Source organism: Bombina bombina, chromosome 3, assembly GCF_027579735.1.
Source record: "Bombina bombina isolate aBomBom1 chromosome 3, aBomBom1.pri, whole genome shotgun sequence".
Lineage (NCBI taxonomy): Eukaryota > Metazoa > Chordata > Amphibia > Anura > Bombinatoridae > Bombina > Bombina bombina.
This window is the reverse complement of record NC_069501.1, coordinates 747,148,227-747,167,525: the sequence shown is the minus strand read 5'-3', so window position 1 is coordinate 747,167,525 and position 19,299 is coordinate 747,148,227. Positions and strand designations below refer to the sequence as shown.

The 19,299-nt window shown below is 35.0% G+C and overlaps 1 protein-coding gene across 1 annotated transcript in view; it reads right to left on the bottom strand.

The window, feature by feature from the left end:
• Window positions 1–19,299, bottom strand: part of ARHGAP6 (Rho GTPase activating protein 6) — a 454,435-nt gene that overhangs the window by 75,765 nt on the left and 359,371 nt on the right. Inside the window, 8 exon segments of the mRNA XM_053707592.1 lie at window positions 3,106–3,203; window positions 6,935–7,114; window positions 11,486–11,634; window positions 11,876–12,026; window positions 16,953–17,019; window positions 17,904–18,054; window positions 18,057–18,093; window positions 18,095–18,106. Of these exon segments, the coding sequence (XP_053563567.1) occupies window positions 3,106–3,203; window positions 6,935–7,114; window positions 11,486–11,634; window positions 11,876–12,026; window positions 16,953–17,019; window positions 17,904–18,054; window positions 18,057–18,093; window positions 18,095–18,106 (845 nt within the window).

The following is a 19,299-nucleotide window of genomic DNA, read 5'->3' as shown; positions in this document are numbered from 1 at the left end:
GGATTGGTTGGGTGGTGGGTTTTACTGTTGGGGGGTCTTTGTGGTTTTTTTTTACAGATAAAAGAGCTGATATCTTTGGGGCAATGCCCCACAATAGGCCCTTTTAAGGGCCATTGGTAGTTTATTGTAGGCTAGGTTTTTTTTTTATTTTGGTGGGCTTTTTTATTTTGATAAGGCTGTTAGATTAGGTGTAATTCTTTTTATTTTGGATGATTTCATTTTTTATTTTGTGCAATGTATTTTTTTAGGGGGTGTTTTATTTTTTGTAGTTTAAGGGCCCTTGGTAGTATGGGGGGTGGGGGTTTGTATAGTGTTAGGGGGTGTTTGTATTTTTTTTGGAGCAAAAGAGCTGTTTATCTCAGGGCAATGCCCTACAAAAGGCCCTTATAAGGGCCCCCAAAAGGCCCTTTTAAGGGCCCTTAGTAGTTTGGGGTGGGGGTTTGTATAGTGTTAGGGGGGTTTGTATTTTTTGGAGCAAAAGAGCTGTTTAACTCAAGGAAATGCCCTTTAAAAGACCCTTTTAAAGGCCCCCCAAAATACCCTTTTTAAAGCCCCCCCCCCAAAGGCCCTTTAAGGGCCCTTGGTAGTTTAATTCTAGATTAGGCTTTTTTATTTTGGGGTGGGTTTTATTTTAAGGGTATTAGAAAAGGAATACTCTTTATTTTTTTGGATAATTTAGTTGTTATTTATTTTTGTAATGGTAGGTTTTTTAATTTTTTGTAATGGTAGTTTTTTTTTTTTTTTTTTTTTGTAATGTTATTTTTTAGTGTAAGGCAGGTTAGGTTTTATTTCACAGGTAGTTTTGTATTTATTTTAGCTAGGTAGTTAGTAAATAGTTAACTATTTACTAACTAGTCTACCTAGTTAAAATAAATACAAACTTATCTGTGAAATAAAAAAGAAAAACTAAGCTAGATACAATATAACTATTAGTTATATTGTAGCTAGCTAAGGTTTTATTTCACAGGTAAGTATGTATTTAATTTTAAATAGGTATTATTTAGTTAATCATTGTAACTTTAATTTAGCTCTATTTTAATTATTTTAAAGTTAGGGGGGGTTAGTGTTAGGGGTTAATAGTTTAATTTAGGTTGTTGCGATGTGGGGGCTGGCGGTTTAGGGGTTAATAGGTTTATTTAGTTAATAATTGTAAGTTTAACTTAGATCTATTTTAATTATGTTAAAGTTAGGGTGTGTTAGGGTTACGTTAGGGTTAGGGGTTAATAGTTTAATTTAGATTGTTGCGATGTGGGGGGCTGGCAGTTTAGTGGTTAATAGGTTTATTTAGTGGCAGTGATGTGGGAGGCCAGACGTTTAGGGGTTAATAGCTTTATTTAGGTGGCGGCGATATCGGGAGCTGCGGAATAGGGGTTAATAACTTTAGTATAGTGGCGACGATATCGGGAGTGGCAGATTAGGGGTTAATAATTTTATTTAGGTGGCAGCGATATCGGGAGCGGCAGATTAGGGGGTTAATATTTGTATTTAGGTGGCGGCGATATCGGGAGCGGCAGATTAGGGGTTAATAACTGTAGGCAGGCGTCGGCTATGTCAGGGTCAGCAGATTAGGGGTGTTTAGATGTGGGGTTTATGTTAGGTTTAACCTGTATTTTCTTTTTCCCCATAGATATCAATGTGGCCGCATTACAGAGCTTTTGTTTCCGCAATCGCAGGTGTTAAACTTTTGCCGGCTCTCCCCACTGATGTCTATGGGGAAAGTGTGCAAGAGCATGTCAAAACATTGCTGCTTTTGTGTGCTACACTGAGAATGTAAAAGTGCTAATTTTGGAAGAAAACAAGTAAGTTATTTGCTGTTTTTTACACATTTTTTTCTTTTTATATATACTTTGATTTAACATTTTTTTTTTTTTTTCCCAAAGGAGCACTGTTTAATATCCATTTAATATGCTAGATCAGTTAGACTCCAAAACATCAATTTCAGCTTGATAACTGGAGCCCATAGTATATAGCATATATACTATACAGTATTTGCTTATTTACATACCTTGTCCAAATTAGATCAGCACTGCTCTGATAAAAATTATAGAATCTAAATCATATTTTAGGGGCTGCTCAAAACAGTTTTAGGCAAAATCCCAGTGCAAATACTAATATGAAACTATATGATATAATATTTTGCAATTAAATAATCTATTTTAGAGAATTTAAAATGCCATATAATTTACTTATATAATAAAGATTTTACCATCACAAGTGTTAAAAAAGAAAACAGTAACTTAAACATCAACCAAACTTAAAGGGATACTGAACACTAAATACATGTTTTAAGTATAGTATTGAGGTTATTCCTGCCTTCCTCTAGTCATGGGTGTTGCTATGTTGAATGTCCCTTTATGATAGGTAGATAAAACACAGTTTCTCTTCTCAATGAGAAAATTATGTATTAAACAATGACCTGCTCCTTGCATCCGCAACTATCACCTCCTCTCATGCTAGACTGCAGGACTTCTGTCGTGCAGCACCTACCCTCTGGAACACTCTCCCTCATGCTGTCAGGCTTTGACCTAATCTTTCTTCATTTAAATGTTCCCTGAAGACTTTTCTGTTCAGGGAAGCCTACCACCCAACTCAATAATACATTAATTTCACTTACCTAACATTTCCCTCATCTAACTCTGTATTAACATCTTTCCCAATCTTTCAGTCCTCACCTCCTGTTTCTCAACCTCTTACCCTTCTAGATTGTAAGTTCCCACGGGAATAGGGCCCTCAATTCTTCCTATATGTGTTTGTAAATTTTGTCCTGTCTCTTACAAGTCTTGTATTGTTTTATTTAAATGAATTGTATCCATGGACAGCGCTGCAGAATATGTTGGTGCTTAATAAATAAAGTATAATAATAATAATAATAAATAAAAACACAGAGAGTCTTTACATATCATCGCCATTATATATTATTTAATTCTAAACAATACTTATCAATTCAGTGTAATTTAGTAAAGTTAATAAAATTTTGTATAATAGACGCACTGGGGACCAACAAATGGAACCTTGTAAACATTTCTAATGGAAAATTAAAACATTCCCAGCAAAATAAGGGGAAAAAAAAGATTAAAAAAGATAAACATAAACAGATTTACTTACGATGATTGGGATGCTTTTCTTCTTAGTAAATAGTCCACCACATCTGGGTCAGTCTCCAAAAGACTAATGAGAACTTCATTCTGTAAATCAGGAGGGACCTACAATGAAGAGATTGCATGCTAATTAATATAATAGTAAGTAAACTTGCTATAATCTCATGTCAAAAAGGATAACATTGCCCAAGTATTTCAGTCTACCGATATAGTCATGTGTACAGAAGTTTACCAGCACTGAACAATGTGGTTTAACAATGGCACTGTTTAGGCAGTCCCCACTATTACCTCTTATTTGGTATAGTTTGTGATTAACCTGGTAAGGTTTCTCACAACTAATCCTATATAGTGATCAAGGTGGGTTGGTGCTTGTGCATGAAATTACATACTACGAAAAAATTGTGGAACTAAAGAAACTTCCCACAGGACAGCATGCACATCTAGCACTCTCTGCCCAGACTCTGTGGGCGGAGCTAAACGGGATAGGTTAAAATATAACTTTTAATGATAAATAGTAAAATATATACAAATATAGACAAACAAAACACACTATTAAAACAAACAAAGCAAGATAGATCTTGTTGATGTATTGATGTGACATTGAATCTATAATAATTGCCTCTAATATATGAGTTCTAGGTGTCACAATGTAACAAATGCAATACCTACAGTGGTATGGAGCGGTGGATATGGGGTGTATTGGGTTCTCCTATCTAACTATGTGCAGCTGTCTATGAGATAGTCTTGTATAATATATTCCTTCACATGTATATCCATATCTGTCAACCTGGTTTGTAGGCACTATAATTCATTTATTATAGCATAATAACATGGTGTGGTTAACACTTGTAACACACAGTGTTGTATTGCTGCTTGGTTCTGCTTCTTTAATAGCGTAAATTGTTATGTAGTGTAAAAGCTGTGTATATATGTCTTATCTTAAGAACACCTGATTTAATCAAGTTAGTCTAGCCAGCTAATAGAACAGTTTATTACTGTTAAAGTGAATGTAAATTTTTTATGTAATGAAAGTATAATTAGCTAGGTAATCATTATATTAACCAAACCGCCACTTTATTTTTCGCATAAAATGTCTAATAAATATTTATAATACATTTCTAAATAATGCTCGTTGTATATACCTGCTCCTCCCACTCTCAACTTCCTTATTCTTTTCTATTGTATGTATACAACGGTCCCACCCGCTGTGTCAATGCGCGCTCCTGTCTGATAAACACTGCGCATGCGTCAAACCTCGATGCAGCTGTCTGTCAACATTCTTTAAAACTAGGAATAGATAGATTATTCCTTCAATATTTATTGACATGTTATTGTAGAATACGGAGCCACTTTAGCATTGTACTGACCTATCGCTGAAATATTGCAAGAATGAATGTCCGTGAAGTTTGCTATTGCGCATGCGCGAAATCTGAACGAGCTTCAGATAACAATGTAGGAAGTGCTGTATAACGCAAGCGCAATACGGACCCGTGACGACAGCAAAAGGGGTTTGGTCCCCCCGTGGTTAATCAAATTATTGGTTATAACGATCGTGCCTACAACGATAATGCAATGCCGGGCGGAGGATTATAATGACGTATGCAAGTAAATAAACAACAAAAAACACGTTAATTTTAATCTTTAAAAAAAGTTCATGAATTAAAGTCATATTATTTTAACGTATTTGTTAAGGGGAATTTTAGAGAGCGCGCTGAGTTTACATTCACTTTAAGACAGAAAATCTCACATATGACAGCATTACGCGATTCCCCTTAGATCTATAACTGTTAGTTTTAAACACTAAATCTTGCAAACAGTCCAATAAATAAGTACTGACTTATATTGCATAGAAATATTGTGATATAAAAACATGAAACAAATACTCTATTTATAAAGGTGTATGATTCATATAAAATGATAACACCTAGAATTACAACATCAGCATTATAAGCCTTATTAACGCACTAAACACATGACATTGCGATTAATGGATAGTTTGGAGACACATTGAAGCATGGGGCATATTAGAATAACGTTTACTCACACAGTGCAATAAACTGAAATTATCACATTGCCAAATACACAAGGCAAGAATCTGCATAATGGCCACCAACATTAGTTAGATACTGGCGTATGAGAATGATCCTTAACCTCTAACAGGCAGAGACAGTAATAATATATAAAAAAAGATTGGATCATATAAGCACAGTGATGTAATAACTAAAAGTGTACCTCCGCCATACGAATGAGATAACTCAATGTTATTAGTCAATACTATATATTGCAATACACAGAACCTTGACCATTAACTTGGAATTGATATTGACATATAATAGCAATATACACTGGTAAAAGAAATACAAAACTGACAAAAAAAATCATCAAATCAGAATTTTAGCCATACTGAAAGCACCCTGTCACACTGGTGCACACTACAAGTGGTCCTAATCTATTTGTGTCGGGGTTATGCTATAATAAAGGAATTATAGTGCCTACAAACCAGGTTGACAGATATGGATATACATGTGTAGGAATATATTATACAAGACTATCTAATAAACAGATCCACATAGTTAGATAGGAGAACCCAATACACCCCCTATCCACCCCTCCATACCACTGTAGGTATTGCATTTGTTACATTGTGACACCTAGAACTCGAATATTAGAGGCAATTTTAGATTCAGTGTCACATCAATACATCAACAAGATCTATCTTGCTTTGTTTGTTTTAATAGTGTGTTTTGTTTGTCTATATTTGTATATATTTTACTATTTATCATTAAAAGTTATATTTTAACCTATCCCATCTAACTCGGCCCCCAGAGTCTGGGCAGAGAGTGTTAGATGTGCATGCTGTCCTGTGGGAAGTTTCTTTAGTTCCACAATTTTTTCGTAGTTTACCAGCACTGGTCTTTATATAATCTAATAGGTGACAGTTTACTCAAGAATGTCCTTCTCTTTAATTTGTTTCCAATGATCCACTTTACCTGCTGGACTGTATTAAATGGTATACAAGTATTTCCTCTACCTTTATATTGGCATTTGAAATAGTTGATTTAGCCTGTTATATCCCCACCTATTCTGAAAGTTTCTGGATTTAGGTCCAAGCTATAGATAAGCTGTGTAAACACAGCCAGCAGAATAAATTACACTCCTAGTGAGGTATAGAAGAGATAAGGTAATATAATGTTGATTTCCCATTGTTCTCTCCAAGTATTGGTCTTTGGTTTACAGACAGATATAAAATAAAGAAGCATGTATATGTACACAATGGGATAAAGTAATGAGATCTGATAATACCTGCAAGCTCAACCCATTATATTAGGTTGAGGCTTCAAAACACAAAACTAGCTAATTCATATACACAAATAAACCTTAAAAAGCAAATTCTCATACATTTTATACTTTGCAGCTGGTAAAAAACATTATTGGAAACACATTAAGAAACAACAATTTTACAGAATACTTTAAAGTACAGCTTGGGACCTGCAGAACACTACCAGTGATTGGTAGTTTACGTTCGGGACCAGCAGTGCTCTGAGGCTCCCAAGTGTCACTTTACCTATGTGTTAAACTCATTTGTAGGTTTAAACACATAGAGTTGGGGAATCATTAATGCTAAAATGGCCTGCCTTAATGAATTATAGCAAGTCATTTTATCACTATAATGGCCGTTAACAATTGTATTATTTATATAACAGGCAAGTGGGGACTAATAAATTATAACTGTTATTTATACATTTATACTTAACATAATAGCATTTTCTAATGAACATTTTTATTTTTTATATAATAGTTACTTAATAAATATATATAAATTGCATAGAACTCACCATAAAAAGGCTTTCAAATTTTTGAATCATTTTCTGTACAATAGCAATAATTATTGTACTTTCTTCAGCTCGTGCAGTACTTTGAACTGTAAACTCCTTGTCAGATGACTTCTGCTTGTGCAATAAATTAGGCCCAAATATTGTAGCCAAATTTAATGATGTCATTTTGTTCCCAGTAACCTAATGAAAAAATCATGACATATAAGTGCATGTTTATCTGCTCAACATACTCTATTCATAGGGTTGCCTTATTGCCATTTTAAGGGAGGACCTTTATGAAAAAATCATATGTCAGGGGCTGTTTAAAGAAATGTTTGTTCCATTATAAAAACCCTAACATATGTATTTTTTCATATGTGCCCCCCTTAAAGCAGCAATTTGGCAGTCCTATCTATCCACCACATGCATTTTATTACACTGATTAGTTTAATCGTATTAATAATGATAGTAATAATGAATACTAAAATATTAAATAAATAGGTCAAATGTAGAATGTAATGCTTCACATTGTGTTTATAATCTGCATTTAACTTTATGATATCTTAAAATGTGGGACCAGTATTTGGTATAAGTCAGGGATGGGGAAAATTGGCAAATAGAGCATACAATTTTAAAACAACTTTCCAATTTACTTTTATTATTTAATTTGCTTTGTTCTTTTGGTAATCTTTGTTCAAAAGCATACCTAGGTTGGTTAAATAGGGGAGCTACCTTGTGATTAGTGGCTGCACATATGTGCCTGATGTAACTGGCTTACTTTAGCTCCCAGTAATACATTGCTGCTCCTTCAACAAAGGATTCCAAGAGAAGGAAGAAAAATTGATAATAGAAGTAAATTAAAAGTATATACATATATACAGTACATTTTGTGATTGGCTGATAGCTGTCACGCGATACAAGGGGAAGGAAAATGGAACTCAATTTGAAATTTGTCAGAAACAGAGCTCAATTTGAAATTTGTCAGAAAACAATCTACTACTTATTTGAAATTCAGACTAAGCGATTTTGCGTTGCCTTTTTATTATGCATTTATTGATTATGCAATTGTATTGCAACAAATGCATAAAAGAAGACAATAAATAACATTTAGAAAAAAAATCTGCTACATATTTGAAATTCAGTTTTCTGCCCCTTGAAACATATGACAGCCATCAGCCAATCACAAAATGCATATAAATATATACTGTGAACTCATGCACATGCCTAGTTGGAGCAGGTGCCTTAGAAAGTGTGAAACTGCATCTAAAAAGATTGTGCACATTGTGCTAATAGAAGTAAATTGGAAAGTTTCTTAAAATGGAATGCTCTATATGAACCATGAAAGTTTAATTTTAACTTTAGTGTCCCTTTAAAATGTGTCCCATTTAAATTGGGGAATACTAGGCTCAGGAGTGTGCATGTGTCTAGAGCACAATGTGTTTGTAAGAATGTGGGCCAGATTACAAGTGGGCCACTTAATATTTTCACCTCGAGCTAACACCGATAAAAGTGAACTTAACTCAGGCAAGTAAAAACGTATTGGGAGAGCAAAACCCGATACGTGATAACTTCAGTACTTCAGATATTGTGGCTGCGCTAACTTCTCCCCATAGTCTTCAATGTAGCGTGCTTTTTAAAAAAAACTAACACCCCCGACAGAATGCGTTAGAATTACAGTGATAAATCCCAAGGTAGTTATAAATATTTCACATTCCACTGTTCTTCACATAGAAGAAAATGTTCTCTCTTTTTTTTTAAATATCTATTCATGTGTATTGTATTCATATGTGTATATATACACCCATACACACATTTAGACATAATATTCAGACAGTAAATATATTATTTTAACCCCTTAACGACCAAGGACGTGCTGGGTATGTCCTACAAAAACTGCTAGTTAATGACCAAGGACGTATCCTGCACGTCCTCAGTGTTTTCAAGCACTGGAAGCGATCGTGATTGCTTCCAGCCGCTTTCAGGGTATTACAGCGATACCTCAATATTGAGGCATCGTGCAATACCCTTTTCAACCAAACCGATGCGCGTGCGCGAGCGGGTGCTGGACTGCTGGAGCCTTTGTAAGGGAAGGAGGGAGGGAGAGTGAGGGGGTAATAAGGAATTAAGTATTGGGAAAGGGAACTGGTAAGGGGGAGGGGTAGGGTATTGGGGGGGCAGCTACACTACAGCAAAATGGGGTATATTTATAAAAAAAAGTCAAATTTTGACCAAACTGGGTAATGCAGACAGCTGCCAGTAGCCAAGATGGTGGCAAATATGTAGAGTGGGGAGGGTTAGAGAGCTGTTTGGGGGGGATCAGGGAGGTTGGGGGCTAAGGGTGGACCCAACACTGCATTATACATATGAAAAATTAAAAAAAAAAAAATATATATATATATATTAGGGTTGCACCGATACCAAGTATTTGCATGAGTACTTGTACTCGTGCAATTGCACCGATACTTAAACCGATACGTCCACTACCTACCCATATGCTACCTTGTGGCGTTTTTTCAAACTGCATGTTCCCATTTCATTTTAAACTGGAGTGGAGACTAAACTAAAAAAATTGTTTACTACTGTTCTGCCAATACAAATTGCTGTTATTTGTATTATTGTAGTAGAGATCACTGAACCTCGTTCAGACAAACCCCTGAAGTACTGGGCAGTTAATAAACAGATTTCCAGCTCTGGCTAAAATGGCCCAAAAATATCTTTCTGCCCCATGCAGTATGGTGGAAAGTGAAAGACTGTTCAACTTAGAGTCGAACCTCCATACAAATGTCAGATTGATGTTATATAACAGCCCTACAACACAATTGCATCACCCCTTTAAATTTAATATTTGATTGTAATATTTTTTATTTATAAACATGTTCAGTAAACTTTTGACAAATAAAACTGTTTTATTATTTCATAATGTCTTTTAAATTACAGTCCTTTATAATCATAAAGAAGGAATCTTAAATAATTAGTCTGTATTGTGCTTGGTAAACTGTCACATGACATTAAAAAAAAAGTATCTGTAATTGGTATCGGCGAGTATTTGAAAACAAGTATCGGTACTTGTACTCAGTCATAAAAAAATGGTATCGGTGCAACCCTAATATATATATATATATATATATATATATATATATATATATATATAAAAGCCTTTTATTTTAGTACTGGCAGACTTTCTGCCAGTACTTAAGATGGCGGTGACAATTGTGAGGTGGGGGGAGGGAAGAGAGCTGTCTGAGAGGGGTCAGGGAGGGATCAGGGGGTGGGATGTGTCAGGTGGGAGGCTGATCTCTACAATAAAGCTAAAATTAATCCTACAAGCTACCTAATTAACGCCTTCACTGCTGGGCATAACACAAGTGTGGTGCGCAGCGGCATTTAGCGGCCTTCTAATTGCCAAAAAGTAATGTCAAAGCCATAAATGCCTGCTATTTCTGAACAAAGTGGATCCCAGAGAAGCATTTACAACCATTTGTGCCATAATTGCACAAATTGTTTGTAAATAATTTCAGTGAGAAACCTAAAGTTTGTGAAAAAGTTAGCGATATTTTTTATTTGATCGCATTTAGCGGTGAAATGATGGCATGAAATATACCAAAATGGGCCTAGATCAATACTTGCGAATACATGCGAATGGTTATTCAGGGATTCCTAATTTAAAAAATAAAATGGTTTGGAAATAGCAAAGTGCTATTTGTACTTATTGCCCTATAACTTTCAAAAAAAGCAAAGAACATATAAACATTGGGTATTTCTAAAATGTAGAAACTATTTTACATGGGTGTTTTTTGATGGTTGTAGATGTGTCACAGATTTTGGGGGTCAAAGCTAGAAAAAGTGTGTTTTTTCCATTTTTTCATCAAATTTTATTAAAAAAATGTATATGATATGAAAATAATGGTATCTTTAGAGAGTCCATTTAATGGTGAGAAAAACGGTATATAATGTGTGGGTACAGTAAATGAGTAAGAGGAAAATTACAGCTAAACACAAACATGGCAGAAATGTAAAAATAGCCCTGGTCCTTAACGGTAAGAAAACTTAAAAATGGTCTGGTCACTAAGGGGTTAATGTGCTTGTGTTGTGTTTGATGCAACTTTTTTTTTTCCTCTTACACTTTCCTCTAGGTCTTCAGTCACGCTAACCTGACAAGCGCAATCAAAATTTACTTTCACCTTGTAATATGTGCGCAGGTTGTAATCTAGCCCTGTATGTAGCAATGCTATACTAGCAATCTGCAGCAGGAAAGTCCTGAGTTAAACCAAAGAGAAGCCACAGAGCTGCATTCAATTACTATTATTCAATCACTCCATTTGGCTGTCAGAAGATAAGAGAAGTATATTAATTAGTGCTACTAGCTAATATACAGCTGGCATGTTCACTAGCATAGTTTACAATAGAGATTTACCATAGAGTGGCTGAAGCTACTGTAATCCATCCAGATGTGGCTTGAATAAAATTGCTACACAAACTCCTGAACATATCTCAGTACACCCTTATGGAATGAACCAGGTGTCAATTAAGAATTCAACTGGAATTTCTGAATCATGAAAGTTTGGTTCTCACCTCTTGACCATCTTTGTCAAAAGTATCATCTGCATGGCTGGCAACAGTAGACAAGAACTGTAATAGTCTGTGTAGAGTATCACAGTTACAAGGAGGTAGCAGATAAATTAAAAGCTGTAATGTGCAAAGTTGTTCATCTGGATCTAACACTGAGAAATATAAAAGAGAACATTATTTAAGACACAGCTTGACCCACAAGCAAATAAAAATGAAAACCATTTTGATACCCAAGTCATTTTTAATACCCCACATTTAAACATTTTTAAACAAATAGGTGGTAATTATGTTTATTGTGAGCGAGCGCTATCACATGCACACACGCATTCACACACATACATGCGCAAGCACAATTTAGTAAGACAAAGACATATAAAACTCATTAAAACATACACAGAGTGTTAATGAAGGCTGTGTAGAGTTCTCTAGTGAGAAGAGGATCGGGCATATCTCTGAGAAATTCTTTTAATAAGGCTGCAACATCATGAACACTGTGCTCCTCATCTAAAACCACGTCAATGCCACGGTCAAACTCTTCACGTAACTGCAAAATATATTAAGAGAATAAATGACAACAGAAAACTTAAAGGGAGATAAAAGTCATATTCAAAATGCTCTAAATACATTTTAAATTTAATTACAAGCATTTTTTTCAATGTACTTGATTTTTCCAAAACACTTTAGAAAATGATTGATGTTCCAAAAGCATGCAATCCCTACTAATATGGAGATTGTCTGTGTGCAGGTAATACATCACCACCAGTACACACAGCATTTCTGATTGAGCTTGTGGCTTAAAGGGATATTACAGCCAACATTGGAATTCATATGGATTCATTTCATTTTTGGATAGAAGCATTTTTGTAATATACATGTGTTAGCAAAAATGCTTTTTATAAAAGCTATAGCTGTTTCAAAAGTGTATTTAAGTATGCACTGTGCACCATTGGACAATGTTGCGTTATTTTAGGCCAGGTTTTTTTGATAGACAACATCTGCCCCTTAATTGTCTGACTTGTAATAAATTATGCTCTAATTGTACCCACTCTTTCTGATTTATGTTTTTGCACCAATCTACTATTCTTTGTAGTATTGATGCCCTCCTATATTTTAATAAACATGGTAACCCCCCCCTCTATCCTTGGGAAGGGAGAGAGTTACTTTAGATACTCTCTGGGCGGTTCCATGCCATATTTATTTATTTAGTATGGATTGAAACTTATTAATATATGAGGTAGGGAAAGGGATTGGCAGTTTGAAATAAATCTAACAATCAAGATAAAATAGTCATTTTCACCGCTTGAATTCTATCCAACCAAGAGAGGGGTATAAGTTTCCATCTGTTTATTTCCGTGATAGTTTCTTTCAAAAGTTTATCATAGAATTGAGTGTTCGCTATCATAATTCCCAAGTATTTTATAGTATTTTTAAATTAATATTTTGGGTAATTAACTGAAGGTTAGCTTTATCTAATCCACAACTCAAGAGTTCTGTTTTCGAGTGATTTATGGAGAAATTAGAATAGTGACCATAAATTCTAAGTTCAGCTAATTAAACTAGTTCAGAAAGTGTAAAAAAGACATAGAGGCCCATTTATCAATCGGGTTGATTGACACCCCCCTGCTGGCGGCTGATTGGCCCTGAATATGCAGGGGCGGCATTGCACCAGCAGCTAACAAGAGCTGCTGGTGCAATGCTGAATATGGAGAGGGTATTGCTCTCCACATTCAGCGGTGTCTGTTGGACCTGATCCGCACTGTCGGATCAGGTCCGACAGACATTTGATAAATATGCCTCATAATCTGCATATAGTGAAATTTTGAAATTCATATTTCCTATAGTAATACAGTAAATGTTATCATTTTGTCTGATTTTAGATGCCATAACTTCAATTGCTAATGCAAATAAAATGGGTGATAATGGGCATCCCTGATGTGTACCATTATTAATTTAAAACAGCACTGATATAGAATTATTAAATTTAATAGTTGCATAAGGGGCATTATATAAAGAAAAAATAAGTTCTACAAATAATTTACTAAAACCAAATTGGTACAATGTGAAACGCAAAAATTGCCAATTAAGCCGATCAAAAGCTTTTTCAGGGTCCATTGCTAAAATAACAGATGATATGCTCTGTTTCTTTACAAATTCTAGAATCTGTATGACTTTATTAGTAATATCCCGTGCTTCTCTCCCTGGGATGAAATCCACTTGGTTAAAGTGGATAAGATAGGGTAGAAAATTGTTGATTCTGGTGGCTAATATTTTTCCATATATTTTTATTTCTAATTAAATTTAGTAAGGAGAATAATCACTTGGGGACTCCATTAGTTTTCCCAATTTTGGAATAACCACTATTCTAGCTTCTAGCATATTTGATGGAAAGGGTTACCTGTATCTACTTTTTGAAAAAGAGTTAATAGACAAGGAATAAGTTTGCCTGAAAGATCTTATAGTATTTTGCAGTTAGGCAATCTGGGCTGGGGCTTTTCCCCACTTTTAGATTTTTGATAGAATCTATTAATTCTTTTGTAGTTATTGGTTGATCTAACAAAATTTTCATATCTGTTGATAAACATGGTAACCCTAAGCTTTGAATTTATTCCTTGCATTTTTTTTACAAAATCTCCAGAGGAGAAGTTCTCATTTAAGTTATACAGTTCTGAATAATAGTCACTAAAAGTTTGACCTATCTCTCTTTAATAATTTTAGCAATCTTTCCTTCCTAACACCTAGATTACAAGTTTTGCGTTAGAGACTGTGCGGTGCTAACGAGCAGTTTATGCTTACCGCTCACTTACAGACAGCGCTGGTATTCCGGTTTCTTACAAACCAGACAAGAATTGAGCATTGAGCAAAATGTTGCTCATTACCGCACTCCAATACCAGCGCTGCTTACGTTAGCGGTAAGCTGGTGTAACGTGCTCATGCACAATTTCCCCATAGGAATCAACGGGGAGAGCCCAGCTGAAAAAAAGTCTAACACCTGCAAAAAAGCAGCGTAAAGCTCCTTAACACAGCCCCATTGATTCCTATGGGGAAATAAAATTTATGTCTACACCTAACACCCTAACATGAACCCCAAGTCTAAACACCCCTAATCTTAAATTTATTAACCCCTAATCTGCCGCCCCCAACATCGCCGCAACCTACATTATATTATTAACCCCTAATCTGCCGCTCCGGACACCGCCGCCACCTACATTATACTTATGAACCCCTAATCTGATGCCCCCAACATCGCTGACACCTACATTATATTTATTAACCCCTAATCTGCCTTCCCCAATGTCGCCGCAACCTACCTACACTTCTTAACCCCTAATCTGCCGCCCCCAACGTCACCGCCACTATAATAAACATATTAACCCCTAAACCGCCACACTCCTGCATCGCAAACATTAGGAACATGAAGTTCAATCCTATTGGCTGATCCAATCAGCCAATAGGATTGAGCTGGCATTCTATTGGCTGTTCTAATCAGCCAATAGAATGCCAGCTCAATCCTATTGGCTGATTGCATCAGCCAATATGATTTTTTCTACCTTAATTCCGATTGGCTGATAGAATTCTATCAGCCAATCGTAATTGAAGGGACGCCAACTTGGATGACGTCACTTATCCCCGCAAAAGGCCCTTTTAAGGGCTATTTGTAATTTAGTGTAGGGTAGGGCTTTTTGGTTTTGTTAGGGGGATTATTTTCTGTAATTTAGTGTTTGTTTTTTTACTAAATTGTACTTAATTGTATTTAATTTAGGGAATTAATTTAATTATAGTGTAGTGTTAGGTGTTACTGTAATTTAGGTTAGGTTTTATTTTACAGGTAAATTTGTCTTTATTTTAACTAGGTAGTTATTAAATAGTTAATAACTATTTAGTAACTATTCTACCTAGTTAAAATAAATACAAACTTGCCTGTAAAATAAAAATAAACCCTAAGCTAGCTACAATGTAACTATTAGTTATATTGTAGCTAGCTTAGGATTTATTTTAAAGGTATTTAGTTTTAAATAGGAATAATTTAGTTAATGATAGTTATTTTAATTTAGATTTATTTAAATTATATTTTAGTTAGGGGGTGTTAGGGTTAGACTTAGATTTAGGGGTTAATATCTTTAATATAGTGGCGGCGACGTTGGGGGCGGCAGATTAGGGGTTAATAAATGTAGGTAGGTGTCGGCGATGTTAGGGACGGCAGATTAGGGGTTAATAATATTTAACTAGTGTTTGTGAGGCAGGAGTGCTGTGGTTTAGGGGTTAATATATTTATTATAGTGGCGGCGATGTCCGGTTCGGCAGATTAGGGGTTAAAAATTTTATTTTAGTGTTTGTGATGTGGGGGGGCCTCGGTTTAGGGGTTAATAGGTAGTTTATGAGTGTTAGTGTACTTTTTAGCACTTTAGTTATGAGTTTTATGCTACGGCGTTGTAATGTAAAACTCTTAACTACTGACTTTAAAATGCGGTACCAGTCTTGACAGGAGAGGGTCTACCGCTCACTTTTTGTCAAACTCGTAATACCGGCGCTATGCAAGTCCCATTGAAAAAAGAGGATATGCAATTTACGTAAGTGGATTTGCGGCATTTCCAAGTCTGGCAAAAAAGTGAGCGGTACACCTGTACCTGCAAGACTGGAAATACCAGTGGGAGTTAAAAAGCAGTGTTAGGACCAGCCAACCCTGCTTTTCAAGCCTAACGCACAACTCGTAATTTAGCCGTTAGTTTTTAATTTGTGCACATAGGATTTAAGACTCTTCCTTTTAAGAGCCCTTGCTAGCATAGCAGTCTGCCTGATTTATTACTTTCATTAAAACAAAATATTTTTGAAGTAGAAAGCTGATTTGTAAGCTTGTTGATTCAGGTGACTCTGTAGTAACTGCCTAGTGTCCGTCAGTTTTTTTAAATCATCATCCGTAGGGTAAAATTTATGTAAATAATCTAATCTCGTAAATCAGAGGGAGTTATATTTTTCCCTTTTTTGTTTTTTCAAATATGCATTGAATTTTATGAAGTTACCCCTAATGTAACACTTATGTGTTTCCCATAATGCATATGGGGACACGTCTGGTGATTTATTGATATTAAAGCATTCTTGAATGTAGAGAATAATGGAACTACTAATTATTTTAAAGTTAAAGAATCCAGACTGCATACTAAGTTTACAAACCCAGTGGAATGGAATAGGAGCCAAAGATAAATTCCAAAGTAGGATTAATATGTTCTACTATCATCTAGATTGCATTCTCTCTAGGAAACAGGGTCATACAATGCTTCTGCCCCAGTCTGCATCCCTGTCTTGTCTTTATTTTATTGATGGTTCAAATGGTTCAAATTGTACCCCCTTATATAGCGCTATAGAATCTGATGGTGCATCACCTATAAAGATACTGATAATAATTCCAATGCCATGACAACAATAAAAGGAACAAAGAAATGACAAAACTCTTTGCTAAGACAAATTGTAATACCTGTCGTACTCTCTTTTTTGAACTTCCCACTCTGAAGATCCCGACTGTCTGAAGACCTGAAAAGCAATATGTTTTCATAGTAAAAATTTGGGTTATAAGCACCATAGCAACACAACCTTCTTAAATGCATAAAATATCTTCCGCTCCATCTTGTGGAGCATCTTCTCTATTAAGTGCATCACATTGTAAAAGATGTTTAATAGAGTAACAGTAATTTCATATATATCACTAAAGAAAAAAGATAGACAGTAGATAGATAGATAGATAGATAGATAGATAGATATACACTGCTTGGTAGTAGATTATTGACAGTGGTATGTGGTGCTGTACCAGCTAATAAATCCCTTTTAAATTGTTTTTCTTAATAAATGCACCAGATATTAATCATGGCAAAATTTGCATTGCACATAGAAGTGAGCTCCTGCACAGATTAATGATTGTTGGGTTTTTTTTTTTGTAATACTGACCCAATTAATTGTTTTCTATAGGTTCAGTCAGTCAGGTTGCCAAGTGCCCAAGTGAAGGCCACCCTCCCCTTAGTTTATGGCCATTTTCCATACGTGTGTAAAGAAGTCTATCAGTGGGCATATGAACAGAGGTGGAGAAGTTGTGATACTTGCAATTGTGTCTTCTATTTCCTTTTATTGGTTAAAAAGGGGTATCAATATTTTGGTAAAATAAAAGGGGAGGCCTCAAGTAATGGCTTAGCCATAATATGGTACTGTATCTACTAAAAAATATTCCCCTCCAGACATAAGAAAACAAATACAATCATTCTTTATCTCCCTCCTAAGTTAGTTCTTTCTGTGTATATAAACACATCTTAAACATCGTTTTGCTAAACTTGCCAGTAGTCTAACATCCATGTATACTTAATAACAACTCTATGATTAATTGAAGCACCTGTACTGCTCGGTTAGCCTACGTGTAACCCCTGACAACAGACACTCTACCATGTTTTTCTAAAGTGTAGGACAGCAGCTATCCACAAGCCTGGGAACTTGTCTGTATATTGGGTTCAAACTTAGCTTTTTATCTCTTTCTTTTTTCTTTCTGGTTTGACGTCCTCTGCAGGCAGAGGACAGCTGTAGTGCTTCTAAAGTCGAGACTGATTGTCATCAAGATCAGTGATAGAGTCCACAAGACATTGCACCCTATAAAAGCGAAATCAAATATTCAGCCTGCTGAAATAATAAAGGTTATGCAATTAAATAGCTTTATATTGTATGGCACTTTGTCCAAAATATATATAATGATATATATTTATTATACCCTAAAAAATAAAAATACAAACCAATGTGTTAATAGTTACAAAATAGTTAAAGTGGTTGTAAAGTTGAATAACTTAAAGCCCAGTATTTAAAAATACTATAAGTAAGTATTTTAAAAAAGAAACGTTATTGTAAAGTTTAATGACTTAAAGTACCCATGTTTTTTAAGAGTATTTTTTAAATACTGGGCTTTAAGTCATTCAACTTTAAAATCACTTTAAGGTCATCTTCTAAATAGAAATGTACTACTTGGGCATAGCTGAACACATCTGACATTTGATGCCCTATGATCTAAAGCTCTCTGCTCTAGCAAGATGATATAATACGTCTTGTCAGTACCATGAGGTCCCTTAAAGACATTTAAAAAGGCATTTTTTTTCTTAAGAGTTGTTTATCTCTCTATGCAGAGTTTTGGATGTGAAGAGACAATTAAATTGCCAAAATAATGCTAAAAAAAGCCCCCAAAGATTTGGTGACAATCATCTCCATGAGGTTTTGATCATCAGGCCCTTGATGAGCCAGTGACAAGAGCATATGTGTGTAACCACCAATAACTAGCTAACATTGGTGCTCCTGAGCCTACCTAGGCATGCTTTTAAAAAAACAGTATGCAGAGAGAATGAAGACTGTTTGATAATAAAAGTAAACTGAAGATTTTAAATTGCACGTTCTAAACTGCAACATAAACGTATGCTACCTACTTTTGCTGAAATCCTTTTTTTTTTCTTTAAAAGCTATAGGATAGTTTAAATACATCTGGTATTTTAAAAAAAAAAATAGCACGATTGGTCCAAAAGGCTTAACACTAATTTAATTGGCGTATCTAAAAATGATATATAAAATTGCTTTGATGACAAATGCAGGGGGCCTTTGTCATCAAAGCAATTTTAAATATACTTTGAGTTTAATTACCGTATTAGTGGTTAATGTCTGAATAAAAATATAATTGGTTGAAGCTTAAAGGGATAGTCTAGTCAAAAATAAACTTTCATGATTCAGATAGAGCATTCAATTTTAAGCAACTTTCTAATTTACTCCTATTATCATTTTTTCTTCATTCTCTTGGTATCTTTATT